The sequence below is a fragment of the Melanaphis sacchari genome, unplaced genomic scaffold (assembly GCF_002803265.2).
Source record: "Melanaphis sacchari strain LSU unplaced genomic scaffold, SCAv2.0 Contig128_pilon_pilon, whole genome shotgun sequence".
NCBI classification, from domain to species: Eukaryota; Metazoa; Arthropoda; class Insecta; order Hemiptera; family Aphididae; genus Melanaphis; species Melanaphis sacchari.
The window spans coordinates 122,425-140,786 of record NW_020270519.1 but is presented as its reverse complement, the minus strand read 5'-3'; the positions used below and the strand labels follow the sequence as shown (position 1 = coordinate 140,786).

The following is an 18,362-nucleotide window of genomic DNA, read 5'->3' as shown; positions in this document are numbered from 1 at the left end:
GTGTATAAGTAGGTACATGAATTGTATTATGTAATACATAATAATTAATAGTTTGGTGGGCAGACCTATACGCTATACGCCTTTGACATAATACTCGAGGTAGATACGTCAAATTAATTCGAAAACCTTGCTTTCCGTCTATTTCTAGTCGACTTGGAAGCCAGACGCGATTGGCAACGATGAGAGTATTAAAATATAGTATAATATTATGTATATTTACTTACGCAATATTATATAACAATAAATCAACACAGTAGGTGTAATTGGGATGCTACGTGAACGTTGAATTATGTTAAAATAGTAAATTGAATAATATTAATATAAATATATATGTATAAATATAATGACCATATACCTTTGGGAATAATAAAATTTTTATCTTTCAATGTTTGTACTCAAAAAGTTAATTAGTTAATTAATTTGGGATTCATTTATATTACCTATTATTAAGTAGATTCAAAATATTTATCCTAAATAATACCCTCGATTGAGGTTTTGTGGTGTATATAATGCCTATCGATAGTTTATTTCATCCCTGTAACTATACGAGTAGACGATAATATACGTTTTGGCACATTGATTCAATTAATTATTATATTTGAATGGAACTCTGAGAATCCGTCATGCCTGTCATCGGCCAAACGACAATTACGTCATTTTTGTCTGCAGTTTCCTCGGATTGTTCGGGCGACGACGGTATGGGCGATGTCTGCGTACGTCGTGACCTTACGCTTTTGCTAAAGAAAAAAAAAAAACACCATTAACACAAATAACACGACGTAATTACGTAAGTTTAATTTAATAACAATGTTTCCGACGTAATATATCGTATATTTGAATGTAACAATGTAATATTATAGGGTTTCGTACCATTATTGCCGTATATGTTCATGGCTATATGTAGATACTATACGTCTATACGTCAATACCTACCTACACTAATTAGTTCCGAGTTTCTGACTTATAAATAGTAGTGGAATAATAATTACTGTGTAGTTATTTTGTAGTTATTACCGCAAACCGCAACGAGCACTACGTAAATGTTGGTTGTAACGCATGTAGGTACCTACATATATATTATATATATACCATTTAGCAGGTATAGCGTTTTAATCAAATTAGACCCCGTTATACCAGCAGCGTTCCGCCGATATGCTATTATTAGACATAATTTATTCCTGTATTAGTTAAGAATAATTAATAATTATACAAATTAGAGGTAGACACTGGATGAGGTGTATAAGTTTAGAAGTTTTAATAATAAAAAGGCGGGCACGGTGCGACTATAATTATCAATTTTTTCGATATTTTTTTTTGGTTGGTATAAGTGGACAATATTTTTGAGAAATCTTAATGTTATCTCTCTAACCAATGGAAAATCGCACTTACGGCACAGTTAGTAATGTGTTGGTACTGTGGTAGTGTGGTGTAAATGTGTAATGAACGTTATACCATGTTTAACTTGAACCATTTAGGTCATAATGTAAAATAAAATAGTTGAGCTCTCCAATAATAAGTTTTCCATTTTGCAGAATGTAGAACATTATGTAACAGTCGCTGTTCAATTAGTAAGTAGCTATTCATAATTCATCGTGTGTCCAGTCGCGCGAATCGTTTTTTTATTTTTTTGATGCACAAACTCAGAAATTTACCAATCGGCAGCTGTCTCCAACCCATCGGCATTAATCACTATATGAGTTAATCGTACAAATTTACATAGGTATTTATATTTACAATATAATTATATAACTACTACTAGTTGCTAATAGGATCCAACATATAAACATATATCTATCAAAAACCCCAAATTATTTTTACTTTTTTTTAACGGGTGGAGTTAATGCCGCCCTGCTCTTGAGGATTTCTGCCACTAGTAATGTAGGGTAGGTTATTTTACATTCACTGCACCTTCTCTCTACTAAGTTCAAATATTATACACTATATACTTATGTATGTTTGCAAACCAAGATAATTTTATATGTTTATCGAAAACGATACTCACTGATTGTTTTCGGACTGATGGGCGTACAAGTCGTCTTGGTCCTGAGCAATGTACGAACATCGACAGCACATTCGTTTGCTGTGTACTTTGAACACGTGGGTGGCCAATCGTTCGGCTCTAGCCGCTTTGTACTCGCAGAACACGCACTCATACGGCTTCATGTGGGTGTTGAGGTGTCGTTTCAGACACCAGTTGTCGACACCCGACCACGGGCAAAACGTGCAACAATATCGTTTCTCAAAGTTTTTCCGACTGCCTTTGCCCTTCGGTTTTGCCGTGGTCGCTGCCGTGCTCGTCGGCACCACTGGGTCCATCGCCAAAATGGTGTCTGGCGCAAACATTACCTATCGAACATTCGCGTGGTTATCACTGTTATTTGTTGTCATAAAGCCTATATAATAGATTAAACACGAGTGCATGACGTTTAACGGCTTAGTAGTATAGAATTTGTCCAACTATAACATTTCTTAGGCAATTAAACGGGTAACAAGTATAATAATAAATAGCTAAAATAGGTATAGTCATAAACTCATAAACATAATTATACGACTTAAAATGATGACGTAAAATATATTTTACCCGTATTACGAGTATTATAGTTACGAACAGGAATATGTACCATTATATCAATTAATTTTTTGTTTTTGTCGTAAGAGTTTGATAATTAATTTGGTTCAGAATTAATTATTATTTAATACCTTCGTAACAAATTAAAATTTTGATATCCAACTTATCGACTGATGGATTCATCACTCAGGTGTCCCTATTAGAGAGGTATGAATTTATATTAAAAATAATATTCTGAATCCATTGATCACCGGTTAGCACGCGTGTTTAGTACCTACGTGTTATAGTACGAGTAATTTTACAAGTTCGCATTATACAACCCGTTCATCGCTATGCATAGGCCTGCGTAGATCTGAATTTCGGGGGTGCCTATAATTTTTTCGGGCCCTTTTCTTAATTTAGGTCTTCTTTCAACAAGACATGTACATATTTTAATAAATTATAATGCATGAATAAACATCATTTACATTTTTTTATTAAATATTCTAATATAAAAATGATAAATTTATAATAACATGCGCCTATTACTTAAATAATTAAACTCATTAATAACCAAATAATATTTGTATTACTTATTAATAAGTATTACTGGTACCAAGTTAAAATATTTCATTAAATAGTTAGATCTAAAATCTATTTTTAAGATAATTGCAAAATATATTTATTATTTTTACTTTTGTAGTCAATAACATCTCATAGATGTTATAATCACAATAAGTTTTACCGCACAAATTTAAAATATTTTATGTTGTATTGGGCCCCATTTGCATGTCGGGGGGTGCCCAGGTACACCCGGAATCCCCCGTGCGCACGCCTATGTCGCTATGTACTCTGTCTGGCGAGAGAACACGCTACGACCCGACGGAAATAGGTTTTTCTGCGCATCCTCACGCGACATCCTGTTATAGTCTCGATGGCGCGGTGTCGGCGTGTTCTCTCGGCAAACAGAGCACGTAATAATTTGGAATTTTTGGGGTCACGATTTTTGCACACTTCCAATAGAAAATCTAAATCTAAATTCAAGTTCATCACTCACTGGTTTTATCTGGTTAGTCGGTATCGGTATTTGTATAGTGTGCGTGCCGGTCTGTTCGTTAAAATTGACCACGGCGATGTTGACTACCGTCTGCTGCTGCTGTTGCTGTTGTTGTTGTTGCTGTTGCTGTTGTTGTTGCTGCAGTTGTTGTTGTTGCTGCTGTTGTTGTTGCTGCTGCTGCTGCTGCTGTTGTTGTTGTTGTAGTTGTTGTTGGTCGTCCAGCTGCACTAGCGCTGGTAGGACGGGTAAGGCTGGTAGGGCTGGATTGTTAGAGGCAATGATCGGCGCAGCGACCAGCGGCTGTTCGTCGATCCGCTGCGACACGATCATCTGCGTCTCCGGTTCCAGTGGCGGCGGGTCGCCAGAGTACAACGTCACTCTCTGCTGATGCTGATGGTGTATCGCGGCCGCTGACTTGCCGAACGGGTCGCGCTTCACCCGGCTCAAGCAGTACTCGTGTTCTCTGTGCATGCGCGTGTAATGTTTCTTGACGTGGTCCGCCCGGTTGAACTGCTTCTGACATATGTCGCACTGGAACGGTTTGTCCTCCTTGTGTATGTTCTCGTGTCTGCTGAACAGGTCCCGCCGGTCCGTGGCGTACGGACAGTGCGCGCAGTTGAACCGCTTCTGAGCGGTCTGCGTTTCCGTGTCGGCCGCGTTCAGTCGCATCTCGTCGTCGGCGACTTCCGGTTCGGCGGACGCGGCCACGGCGGCGGCGGTAGCGGCGGCTGCCGCCGCTGTGGCGGCTGCGGCCGTGGCCATCGCCTTGTCGGCCGCCGCCTTCAACCGGCCCAGGTAGCTGGTGACCTCTTCGAGTACCGGGCTCTCCTTCCACGACTTCCGGCCGGCTTGTTGGTGCGTCCCGTGTTCGGCCACCACGTTGTGCTGCCGGGCCAGGTGCAGGCGGATGCATTTGGTGTAGGCGCTCGCGTACGGACATTGCGGGCACTGGAATACCTTGACATCGGCGTGCGTGCCCAGCCAGTGTTCGGCCACGCTGGACAGCAGGCCCATCGAATCGCACTCCTGACACTTGAACAGTTTCTTGTCCACGTTGTAGCTGCCGATTTTTGACGTGGTCCACGCGATCGTCTCGTTGCTAGTCACCCACGGGTCGTCCTCGGGCTGTGGCGGTTGTTCGCCGAACGACTCGGCCGCGTCGTCGTTGTCGATCATGCTCAGGCCTTCTTCTACCATTTTGTACGCGTCTTGGCCGGAAAACTGCCTGTCCTCGGACGACGACGTGTCTTGTCCGTAAATTTTTTTCGTAATCTCTTTGAACATGTCCTCGTAAATGTCCATTTGCACGTCTGCCATATTGCGGGTCGCCTATCATCTAATTCCACCACTTGGATCGTTGTACGGTGCACGCGTCACTCTAAATTTAAATAATTGAGAGATTAATACACACACACACATATATATTTGTATTATGCATAGCTGTTAATGTTGTATCCAAATAAATAATTTTAGTACCTATTGTGCGTATACTTTGTTGATGCGTTTTGACCGCCAACGTTTCAGAATTTATCACTCTTACCATTTGAGAAGAAAATTATAAATCAATTTAAATAATTAAAAAATAAAAATAGATTATTATTTAGTATGATTATAATGTTCGCCTATAGACCGTCGATATTTATAAATATATGGTACCTACTTGTATATTTTAGGTTTCACGATTAGATTAATTACTACATTTATTGGAATAAAACACCTGTTACATCCTGTACAAGATGATCTAAATAAATAAATCTAATTTTTCATCCCGTTTGCTTCTTTGCGCCGTAGAGTTATTGAAATTTAAGAGTATATTTTATTTAGATATAACATGTGATTCGAATTACAATGAGGTTGCTTAATATAGAATCAATATATAATTGCGATTAAGCATAAAATGTGAAATGTTTATTTTAATGCTAATTTACTATTCTTCTATATAATCTTTTAGAATATATTTGAAATATAAATAAGTTGTATGCTTATTAGTTATAATGTCATAAATACAGTATTCTTTATGTAGGAAATTAATATGAAATAAATACTACACTTTAAAGTTACATTATTACATAGGTAATTAATATGTATAACCTAAAATAATTGAAAACATTTATTATTATTGTTTTTAATGTTATTTTTCAAATGATTTTTCAGTAAATGCTATTCTTAAAAGAGGTATCTTTTATCTATATTAACTTCATTGCTATAATATGTTATCAGGAATCAGAATTTTAGCTATTTTTTAAGTAAACAAGATTTTATATTTTTATATTTATTTATTATGTGTACATCACTCGTAGATAAGAACCTACGTCATATATTTTATATGAAAAATTAACACAGTCAATATTGTCTATAGGAAGTTTATTTAGTGATGGAACTATGAAACAAAGTAAAATGATAACGATTTTTAATTGTCATAATTTTATTGTTTTTAATGATAAAGTATTTGAACATTATTAAATGTTATTATGTGTAGAATAATTTATTCGTTGCATTAATGGCTATATATTATATTTTATTTCGTTAAAAAATCAATATTAAAATACATACTAAAAATGTTTCAATTCATTGGATTTAAATTGAATATAACGACGGTTACATGTGAGATAATGAGCGGTGAATACCGCCAAATACAACAATCGATTAATATATATATACGCAGTAGGTATTACGAAATATTAAACAAAGCATTTAAGTAAGCATATGCTGTTCACTCTTATTTTCTTCAGTAATTTATTTATTTATATTCTGATTTTTGTAATTTTTAAATTTATTGATGTACCATGTTTTCGATTATTTAGATTTTTGAAGGAGTAATTTTTGGTGATGTGAACTTTTTTATCTAACAAGAACCAATTAGCTGTTTAGTACCGAGTGATTTTTTTATTGAAAATATTGTGTATCAATGGAGTAGTTTCTGAATTATTAAAATGTATAATATATTAAGGATTATAGTCATTAAAAATATCAATAAACTTAACAAATTAAAAACGGGATAAAGTAATAATATGAATGCCAACAATCGTCATGGATCCTAAAATTATTTGTCCAAATTTTGATTTAGCTAGATAAAATTTTTTTGATAAGTCATTTGATTAACATTTTAGAGAAGAAATGGATGATTTTCATATTTAAAAAAAAAAAGAGAGAAATTGGTATCATCATAGAAAATTTCTTGAATGATATATACAATTGAAGTATTTAAAAATCTTGTCCACGAGTATACATAATATTAAAAAAAAGTTCAATAAGTGTATTACTGAAGAAAAATAGGGCTGAACATACTTGTTTAAAGTTTATACACCATATAGGGCATAAATGTATAGTACTGTACTGTTCAATTGGAAGTTTATAATTCATTTAGAAAGTTTAATATAACTACACATGGGAAAAGTGATGCGAATATTATTAACATTAATTTTAATACGTATAAAAACACGATTTTTGCTTAATAGACCATATAATAATTATTAATATCCCACAATAGCTTATAAATACTACAAATTTATATTTTCACAGGAAGTTTTGTTTTTCCAATGCAAATGTTTCACGAATATTGACGGGCTAGTGTAAAAATGCTGCAGTTTTGCCAATACTTACGTCGCAATAGCTCGCAGGTAAATTTAATATTAATTTTTAAAACCTTCTTTAAAACAAAATGTAATATATTACTTACGTAATATTGTTGTTATTATTATTATAATATTATCACAATCAATACCAGCTATTATTTGTTTGGTTACCTATACATCAACGTAGCACAATTGCCTACCCGAGCGCCGCGTAACGAGTTTGTCGACGTACCTATACCTAAATCGACGACGACGCTGAATAAACTATAATAATAATAATAATAATAATAATAATAATATTATTATTATTATTATCAATGTAGAGAAACATATTGTCGGAACAGATAGCGGTGAATAATATTATTAAAGTCGTCCATAACACCACCATATTATTATTAACATTAAACAAGTTGTTTTCACGTTTTCGCTGGCGTAGCTACACCGCGGATGTTACAGAGGCAGTTGTCTCAGGGGGTACAATTTTTTCGGGGGCCTACACGTTTAATAACGGTACTGACGATTGTCGAGTATTCGGTAAACAGATTATGGCTAAAAATTAATCAATATAAACGTAAAAAGTGTATTACAATATCTATTATAGGTGGGGGGGGGGGGGGGACGAAAATATTTTGCCTAGGAAGATTTGTAATGCGTAGCTACGCCAACGCACGTTTTAACGTTGTAATACAGACATATTTAAAGAATGTAATGATATCATGCACTACTTTGACGGTCACATCGCATACAATATAAAATCTTGATAATCAATAATCTTCCCGGAACGAACGCGTACCGCGCGCGGTACACACTTGTTGTGTGATAACACGGCAATGGTACGCTCTACAGTATTATTATGACAACGAGATTGTAATATAGTTTTAATATTTACGTATGGTAATAAAGGCGTGTTACCGTTTAGCTGCAGGATTTATGCGGTGTCGGAGACGATGATTTACGCGTTTACTACATATCGCAAATACTATTATTCCTGAAAGGATTCGCCGATAACTGTCGGTAATATCATGTGATACAGCTGCGGCCGTCATCATATGGGTCTGTGTGGTATGTAGCTGGGTACGGTAATTATTGGTTTACACCCGTATTTATTAATAGCCATAAAATACATTATAATAATAACTATACCATAATATCATATACCGTATAACATTGTCGTCGTTGTCGTTTTGTTGTTGTTGTTGTTGTTGTTGTTGTTTTTGTTGTTGTGTACTATTATTGTTATACGTATCGTTGTTACGTATCGATGCCGCTGAGAAGTCGTGGCGTGTGTCCGCGGCGTTTGGATCAATTGCCGACCGCGGCCGAATGGCGGTGACGTGGATAACGACGACGGTACGACAAATGACCGCGCGCCCAGGGAAATGATAATAAACGACTACCACCACAAACGTACATGACGATTGACTTAAATAAATGCATTGCGACGTGTACAGAGAGTATTGTGGTCGTCCGACAGCTCCCTCTGCCGGTAGATGGATAGTCTACCCGGCAATAACCAACAATAACGGACATCCGTTGTCCGACGGTAAACGGATTGTTTTTGCGATGGTAGGCTGAAAAAAAACGATCAATGGATCTAGAGGTGGGAATTTTTAGATGGTTTTTTCTTTTTTAGTAAATTTTTTAGGTCTCAGATTCAGCAACATCAGTCAGGTGAGGTGGTAGATGAGGCGCAGGCGGCGTGCGCGTACACTGCACAGCCTAGGGGTTAGGTGTAGAGCGTTGCGGGCAAGGGCGTAGCTACGAAAATCGTTCGATCGGCTACAGCTTTTGGTTGCTAACGGCGACCGGTACGTTGGATTTCGCAGCCAGATAGCGCAAATTTCGCAAATAGCACATTTCCGTACAGCCAACTGCGAGAGTTTTTTTTATAGACGTCTTCGTCCGTGTTTATTCGTAATATATGTAGAAGGGGTAAAGGGTTAGAATTTTTAACGGTATTTTCTACAATTCGAAGCGAGAATAGTCGTAAACAATCGGATTTACGAGATCGCAACATGCCAAAATCGATGATATTTATTATACTTTACTCGTCGTACTTTGAAAGCCGTTTATAATAATAACGACGTAGTTAGTACCCATACGTCTCGTATTGTCAATAGTAGACGGCTAACCTAAATAGAAATATACGGCTCTAGTAAATATTGACTTTACATAGGTTTGATACGGTTCGCTATTGCTTATGTTGTGTGGTTGCCCGAGGTGGAGGAGACTTGTGTAAACGTTTTAACGTGTTTAAATGCACGGATACGTTTGTATACAATAAATCGTGAAACGTCGGCAACACAGTTGGTGTCGGGAAAAACGAAATTATCGGCATAACGTTTGACTCGCAATGCTGTGCGATATTATGTTGATATAGGTACACGTCGCATGTTATACAGTATAATATAATTTACTGAAATGGCAACAATTGTTAAAATTCTTCTCGTTCAATGGGAAAAGTGACGTTTTTTTTTTTTTTTAATGCGTCCACGAGAGTATAACGATATATATACTCGAAACGTATTGCTGACGTGAGATTTATTATATATTTATGTATCGTACTCATTACGTATTGGGCGCGTATATCGCGGCACACGGTTTTACAAGAATTACACGTCACGATAATAATAATAATATGCGCAGGTTTTATCGTACACGTGACGCGAAAACGAAAGAAATAATAATATTTCCGCGCGTGAATCGTCGACGACAGGCCACATTATGTAATGATAATATTATAATTACGGCGATATATAGGAAAATAATGATAATGATAATAATAACGATATTAAAACACACGATGAGGGCCCGCGCAGAAGAGTGACACACACGGGTGTGTGTATATATATATATATTATATTATAATGAGACCCACCGCCACAGTCGATACCACGCCGATTGACGACGACGATAATAATAATACAGTTGTGGGTCATAAAATATTGTACGGCAGCTCCGCCGCAAATGTAAATGTTTACAGGTGTTTGGAACGGTAATGGGTCTGTGCCGTTTTGGCCGCACTGATTGGTGAATTACGGATGACCCGGTTTCCACAAGTCCTCGTGTGCGCGTGTGCGCGATCGCGCGGGCCACGCAAGTGCACGAAATGTGTCGCCGCGGTTGCGCGTGCGCCCGGTCCGCCAGCGACCGAACGACCGAGCGAGCGCGTGCGTGCGCGCGGGCGTGTGGAGCGCGCGCGCGCCCGCGCTCGTGTGTGTGTGTCGTAATGCGGGTTGGCGCTAGCGTGTGCGCGTGTTCGTACACACGTGCGCGCGTGTGTGTGTGCGGCGTACGTGTGCGGGCGCGGGCGCGTTGCCGTTTTCGCGCAGGGTGCGGGAGAGTCCCACTAGTCGGGCTAATCCGCCGTCTGTCTGTGTGTGCGTGTGCACGCGGCGTCAGGTCAACTGGAGTAGTGCGTGCTCCCGTAAGCCCTCCGCGCGTCGTCGTCAGTTTTTTGAGTGTCTCGGTCCGTGCGGTGGGCTCTACCTCGCGCGCTGGCTGGCTGGCGAGGCTCGCGTCGTCCTCCTGCGTACAACGCGCTATACACACTAGCACACGCGATATTATTATTATTATTACTATTACTATTACTATTATCATTGTTATTATGCCGTCGCTGCAGCAGCGTACCGTTTCGTTACATTGTAGCGGTGTGCACGCGTGCGATAACTACTATTGAGTAAGTCGTCTCGTCGTCGCTGTCCATTTAACGCCGTCGCGGTATGTGATACAATAAATTATTATACTGTCGCATGCGTATGTATATCATAAACATGATAATAATATAAGACACGATATTATTATTATTGTTATTATTATTATTATTATTATTATAAATAAATATGCAATAATATAATAGTAAGTAGTGATATGTTTCGTTGTTCTCGTGCGGCGCGCCTATAGCCGTGTGGCGCTATACTTAACGATAATAATATTATAATATCAATAATAACAATAACAACAACAACAATAATAATAATAATAATAATCATAATAATCATAACAACACAGTGTCGCGAACCGTCGTGCGCGAAGGTATATGTATTATAATACTATCGCCGGCTGCGATTGTTCGCGTTATTGTCAGTAAGTTGTACTCGTATATATATTCAATTTATAATAGTATATTATGATGCGGTTGGCAGGCGGTCTGTGTGGTCTACCGTTGTCATCACCGTCGCCGTAGCGGACGAGACGCGACGCGGATAGCAGCAGGACCGCGACCGGTGCACGGGGTCGGTCCGAAAACAAAGGAAACCGGAACCGATTGTCATCCCCGGGGCAGAGATCGAACACACGGCCGTGGAAGCAGTCGATAGGTCCGTCCGGGCGCTGTAGCCGGCCGGTCGACGATGCCATTCGGCTGGTCGCCGGGCAGCGACGACACCAGCACCTGTACCGATAGCGCCTGCACCGGCACCAGTGGCACCGGCGGGAACGTCGGCGTGTACGGCGAATGGAGTACGGCCGGACAGCGCGACGGCATCGCGTACAGGCCGTGTGTACCACGTACGCGGCACGTCATGTACCTGAAATCAGTTGACAATCCTATCTGAATGATCCAGCGCAGCGGTGTCTCAAAAGATGCGCGTACCCCGTATGGTGCCACCCCCACCACCTAATTCCTAACCGACGCCAGCCGCCACCACCACCACCACCACCACACCACCTGGTCATTCACACAGCCCTTTCGACACCCCGCACCGGTCCTCCGCCCCACTTGTACGCCGACCACCCACACACGCCCTACAGTCGTCTACTGTTATACTCTTCTGCTGCTTACTCGTGCGCGCCACCCATCATCGTCCTCCCCGCCACTACTCGTCACCGTCGCACCCACTCATTCGTTATACTCTACCGTCATCGCTACCCTTCCCCCCCGCGCCAATTGCCAACACACACACACACACACACACACACATATATATGAGTATTCCATAAATGCTTCTCCTTTCGCCAAAAAAACAGTAGCACCGTGCAACGCGACGCGATTAATTATATACCCATCGCATGCATAGCTTTTTTACAAACAAATATTTTAATAAATATGATAATAATATAACGATTTAGAAATGCAATAATATTATCAGTCTTATATTTACTGCTCGTTGCATTATCGAAAGTTACTGTTGTATAGTACGGTTAAGTTTATTACATCGTAAGTTTAATAAAATTATACACAAAACGTGTTTGCTGGTATTGCAGCATAATATAGTGTTATTGTTTTTATTTTTAAGTCGAAAAAGTTACGACAATTTAAACCACTTGAACTGAGTAATGATTTTTGCAGTGTCCGAGAGTGTTGCTTAATTAACATAATACGCATCCGATTTATACTTCAATAATTTTAAACGGCATAATATTTAAAATGTTAAAAGTCCGAATATCAAATTAAAACTGAAAAATTATAATTGTGTTATTGTATCTAGTTCAATACACATGAACTTTTACACCTGTTATTTAAGCGTATTTATATTTTCATTTAAATGTAATTGTTGTAACGCATTCAATATTCATACTATTTCTCAGAAAAAGTATTTTTCATAAGTATTCCCTTATATTTTAGATATAAAATAATGATTTATTTTTTGTTCACAATTTTCTGGTTTGATAACAAATAAATTTAAATTATTATAGATGTTTAAATGCGGCACTTCATGTTTCTGAACATTCGTAGGCACAGAAAAAGATATCAGTTGGGTTAAATATTCGCATATTTTTTATTGATCAGGTTAGAGGGAAAAATAGTGCGTAAATATATTATACATAAATAACAACATTTTTAATATTATTATTTTACTGATTACTGACTAATGTGCCTTGATAATATTTTATTTTTTAGTTGTTTGCATGTGTTGGGGTTTTCCTGTTTTTAGGTATTTTTTTTAACTAAAAATTTAAATTTATTCAGAATCATTCATTCAAAAAATAATCATTTGAAAAAAATTGATATATTAAAATGTAATCGAGTAAATGGAAAATGTAATATTTTTAGATTTTATAAAATATCTTGATCGTTCTAGAGAAAATCGAGCTTAATTATTTATTTTATTATTTATTATTTATTTATTTATTTTTTTTCAAATATTTAAGTTTTTAAACTTTCTTATTATTTAACAAAAATACCTGAAGTAAACGAAGAGTGAGTTGAATTCTATTTCGTTTATATTTTTATTTCAATTTTATTGTAGTGTTATTTAATGTTGCACTTTTTAAGTGCAAACTTCTAAATTTGCTATCCCAAAATTTAAGAACTTATAGTATTAGTAGTTTCATATATTTTTTATTTTATAAAATATAGGTAATTAATAAATTTATTTAAAGTTTTTAGGATTAATAAGTACCATGCAGCTATTAATAGTTTTTAAATATTTGTATTTATTTAATCGTTATCTGAAAAATATTAAAATCTGTACTGTATTATTTGTTTAAAAGTATAAGAATACACTATCATTTGCGTGGTAAAACTTTTAATCAGTGTGGTGGATTACTTGATATAGTATTATTAGAAATTTAGAAAACGAACAAGATTTTAGGAATTTTTTATAATGTGATATATGAGTTTTAGTATAAAATTCGTGTTGTATACTTGTATCCATACTTAAAAAGCATATTATTTTATTACCTGCCACTTTTTACCATTATGTCAAACATTTATGAATTTTATTATTTTTTTTTAGTTATTGGAAGATTACTAATATGTTATATTATCTACCTATATAATGTTTTAGGTGTTTTGAATTAGAAAAACTCTCGGGTGTGAATATTTTCTCGTCTATATTCGATAATTGTTTTAGGTAATTATAATATTGTATTAAAAGAGATATCGTTATATTGTTTTATTTTAAATAATATTTTCGTTGTCTTTATTTAAAAAAATATTTTAAAATATTATAGACGCTATGTTATTTTCTTACTAAATATAAATATATATAATGACTTAGTTGAATAATCCACGCATTAAAAATTAAATATATGATGAAAATGATTTCAAATAATTAAAGTACAAGACATTTTAAATGGAATTTAATTATAGCCAGTTGTGGATTTAAGCCTTTAAAACATCGATAGACACTTCTCCACCCTATTCATTCCATTTCTCATGCTTACTTTTATAATGAATATATAAACTCATAAAATATATATGAATATAAAAATAGTTATATTATCATCAACTATAAAAAAAAAGGAATACCATTAATTGATATTAAATTATACTTCATATCCTCTTTTTAAATCTACTAATGAATTTTACTTAAATTATTCATTTCTTACCATAATTTTTTAATTAGTAAGATATATATAAATTGAATCGTCACAATTTAAAGTAGATAAAAAGTTTTCTTTATTATTCAATAATGCCAAATAATTGAGTTTTCTGGTACATACTGTCGACTTAAAGTAATTTTTAAAGAAAAATATAGTTATAGTTGAAAATTAGTGTATAAATATTTATGCTTAGAACCTAATTTATGCAAGGCTACTCATTAATTAGAAAATCATTAATTTAGATATACAAGATATATATTTATTACTCATATAAAGAAGAAAAATACGTTTATTATTATTATTTATTTATTTATTTTTTTAAAGATTATAAATACTAAAGAAGATTTAAAATGTATGCACTTAGAAGAAAATTCTTTTTTCGAAATTTGTCATGAGTATTATTTTTCCATCACTCAAACTTCTTCTGTCTCTAAAAAAATTAAAAAATTGGTTACTCATTCTTACTAATTGCAACCATGGACTAAAATATGGCATATCAACTTATATTGAAAATTCATTTTTGATATATTTTATTCAATCTGTTAAAATAGTATTGAAATTACAATAAAGTGTAGCCTATAAATTGCATAATAATTATTGGTTTCATTCTTGTAATTGAAATAATTGGCTATAAAACACAATGTAATATAATATAGATTATCAAAAACTTTGTATTAGTATAGTAAGCATGACTACGTTGATGTATTTATAAATTAAACAGTATTTAATTAAATGCTGTATATTTTTGGTGTACATTTTACAATAAAACTGATAATATATTAATTCTTTATTAAATTATAGGTTGTAGTTAATATATCGCAATAAAAAGTGGTAAAAAGCTTTGTTATTAAAAATATAAAACATTAATAATTTAATTATAAAATGGAAAAAGTTATTTAATAACTAATATTATCCATAACACATTATAGTGAACATTGTATTATTTTAATTATTTTTCTTCGGCACAAGTCACTATGTATATCAATTTGTGAAATTCCTTATCTGGAATAAACTGTGTGATCGTTAAAGACAGAATAAATTAATAAATTAATTGAATTGTATTCATGAAAAGTATTTTTTTGAAGAGCGTTTTAGTTATAAAATGTTTTAGTATAAATACGAGTTGGACAATTTCAACGATGAAAATTTAATACGTATATAATATATTACATTTGGAATAATGCCATATAGTACTGCAGGTGACTGATAGAAATGTTTATAAAGATGATAGATTAGATTAAATTCCACAAAAAGAGACCCCAACCGCTTAAAAATAAAAAAAAAAATTGTTGAGAAAAACGTGAAGATAAAGAGATAATTAAAAAAAAAAAAAAAAAAATAATATGACTGTGGCACTTGAAAAGTTTTTTCTCTTAATCATTTACTTTCATGAAAACTAAAGTAAATACTTTTTTTTTTTAAGAAATAAAATGACAATAATTTATTAAGTATAGTTTTTATTTTTTTTAATCAGTTTTATCAAACTTGAGGATCAAATAGATTGCATTTATAATTTGATCATTATTATTTATCAATTTGATTTTATAACGTTTCACTGAAATAAGTATATATATATATATTAAACAAACAAATAATAAATTATATTATAAAAGTTTTTTCTTCGTTTAAATATATATTTTATTGTAGTTATGGGTAACTATCTAATTCATTATTTTTTCTAATATGCAGATTTTGTGATTTAATAACAAAGACTGTTGTACATTTAGCATTAACTATACTAAATATAGTTGTCAACGAATTTTGTAATTTTGTATATTATTTTAAAATAAAATTTGTGCCCTTTATCACATATTAATTATTATTCATGAAACATATCTATTATTAGTTATTTTATAAATCGTGATAAATTGATAAAATTGTATTTCTTTTAAAACGAATTTAGTATATATTCGAACATAATATAATATAAATCATAATAATCATAATAACAAACTGTCCTAGCTAAAAATAATAGTAAATTGTGGATTAATAAACATTTACTACATTTTATTGAAAATAGATTAATCATAAAAAAAAAGCTGGTTTTATTTTCATCCATCGTGTTTAGTGTTAATTAATATTAAAAATATTGTATAACTCAATGTTATATCGGCATTTAAATGAGATACTCATGTATTATGTTTTTACTATCATAAATTCATTGATATTTTAAAAATATATGCAGGAAATTAATTGTGATTAATTATTTAAAATCAATATCAATTAAAAATGAAATAACTATTTTCATATTTTGCTATAAGTTATAATTTAAGTAAACATTTTAATGTTTTTTTATGCTGTATAGCAATAACTAATAACTTTACTTTTTTTAATAAATATTTATAATGATGCATTACCGATTTTATTATAAAAAATTTTTACAAAAATATATTTTTAAACAAAACATAACTTCTTGAGTGTATATTGTTTGTTTTTTATATACAACCATAGAGTATAATATAATAAAAACGATGATCATTTTTCTAGGTGAAATTTTTCGTTGAAATTAAAATGAATATCATTAAATAAAAGTTGAAAACAGAACGATTGATAATTTAAAGGGTTCGACGGAAACATTTTTTACAGAAGTTTTTTAAGGTCATAAATCACGAACTAAAAAACTACATTCAATACGAATCACGAATATATATTATACGTACAATGCTCTTGCTTTTTAGTTTCACGTCTCTGAAGGGACATTATTGATCATGTTCTGTTCACTGTTGTTTTTTTCACACGATTAACCACCCCTTCGTTTATTTTTTTATTAAATGCATACAATTTTATGACAAGAAATGCTTTCCATTACGTTTTTTTTTTATAATTAATTGTTATGAACTTACTAAAAATCTTATTAATGTAAAAGAAACTTGGTCATTTAACTACCTATAATAGTTTGAAATCTTAATTTAGTAATTTTAATTAAAAATTAATATTTATTAAATTAATCTAGTAAAAAGTGTTTTAAAATTAATATATACATAATAAGAAGCGTGCGTAATAATTTATTTAAATTAACGTATACGCTGTGGTTATTTTAAAGGTAAAAACTAATTTTTTTGTTAAGTATAAATATTTTTGGAAATATATTTATTTTTTTTTTTATATATTTTTAAGTCATCAAAAAATAAAATCTTTGAAAAAATATTATGTTTTTTACTATTATTTATTGAAATCAGTTTTTAATTTTATTTCTATTAATGTCCACGTAGAATTTTCATTTTATATTTCAAATGAATGTTTGATTTGTTATAATTAATAAGTTTTTCAAAATGTTTTGAGCGGTGAGGAGTTATAAATGGTGTCTTATAAATGTTGGTCCACTATGTTAATTTATATGTCAAATTTCATAATTTGAAATTCTGAAAAATATTTTATTTTAGAATATTTTGGTTTATTTAATTTTTTATAACTTATAAGAAACATAAAATCACAACTAGTATATGGAATATAGGCAATATATATATATATACATGAACAAAAAAATATAAATAAGTGGAGTAACGTTGTGGAGAGAAGCCCACCGTTAAAGACACTTACAGATTGATTTTTATAAGTTTGAATATAACATTAAAAAAATCATGTTATAATTCAAAGTTATAAAAATATAATGTTTTTCAAAATCGTTGTTAAAAAATTCCAAAGACGTAATCTTTATCGAAAAAATAAGTATTTATAAAAAAAACTAATGTAGGTATACGGATAAAACTACACCAATAAAACTAATAATTAACACTTTTCCTTGTCGATGCTATTTGTTTAGTTCTATTGTATCTGCATAATTTTCATTGTTTTTACCTTGAAAATTACCAAGATAAATTCTCACATCCTATCTTTCATGAAAATAATATGTATTTATTATTATGAAACAATGTATTTAATAAATAAATATGTATATGTATTCCTTCAC

The 18,362-nt window shown here is 33.0% G+C and overlaps 2 protein-coding genes across 10 annotated transcripts in view; one reads left to right on the top strand and one right to left on the bottom strand.

Moving 5' to 3' along the window:
* Positions 1-395: 395 nt before the first annotated feature.
* LOC112591029 (zinc finger protein 865-like) lies at positions 396-8,476 on the bottom strand. Of its 3 annotated transcripts, none has more exons than XM_025334659.1 (4): positions 8,324-8,476; positions 3,606-4,983; positions 2,003-2,346; positions 396-737 (listed from the first exon to the last, which is right to left on the bottom strand). In XM_025334659.1, the coding sequence occupies exons 2-4, from the start codon at positions 4,920-4,922 to the stop codon at positions 593-595; spliced, it is 1,806 nt and encodes a 601-aa protein (XP_025190444.1). In that variant the 5' UTR covers positions 4,923-4,983; positions 8,324-8,476; the 3' UTR covers positions 396-592. The 3 variants fall into 3 exon arrangements, with proteins under 3 accessions (XP_025190444.1, XP_025190442.1, XP_025190445.1); XM_025334657.1 differs by having other exon boundaries at positions 8,339-8,476; XM_025334660.1 differs by lacking the exon at positions 8,324-8,476 and adding an exon at positions 8,093-8,171.
* LOC112591030 (regulator of G-protein signaling 17) overlaps positions 8,165-18,362 on the top strand; it is a 29,155-nt gene continuing 18,957 nt past the window's right edge. For 3 of the 7 annotated variants that reach the window (XM_025334667.1, XM_025334666.1, XM_025334661.1), the window contains exons 1-2: positions 10,563-10,903; positions 11,329-11,767. The gene's annotated coding sequence lies outside the window, so the exon portion shown is untranslated. Of the gene's footprint in view, positions 8,243-10,561; positions 10,940-11,170; positions 11,270-11,328; positions 11,768-18,362 lie in introns of those variants that run through there. The other 4 variants (XM_025334664.1, XM_025334665.1, XM_025334662.1 and 1 more) reach the window with 4 other exon arrangements.

Bases quoted from the DNA above. Each gene is read 5' to 3' on its own strand.
- LOC112591029 (XM_025334659.1), bottom strand. From the start codon at position 4,922: ATGGCAGACGTGCAAATGGACATTTACGAGGACATGTTCAAAGAGATT. The intron at 2,347-3,605 runs GTGAGTGATGAA...AATGTTCGATAG, and splicing joins CGACTAACCAGATAAAACCA to GTAATGTTTGCGCCAGACAC. The intron at 738-2,002 runs GTGAGTATCGTT...TTTTTTCTTTAG, and splicing joins CATCAGTCCGAAAACAATCA to CAAAAGCGTAAGGTCACGAC.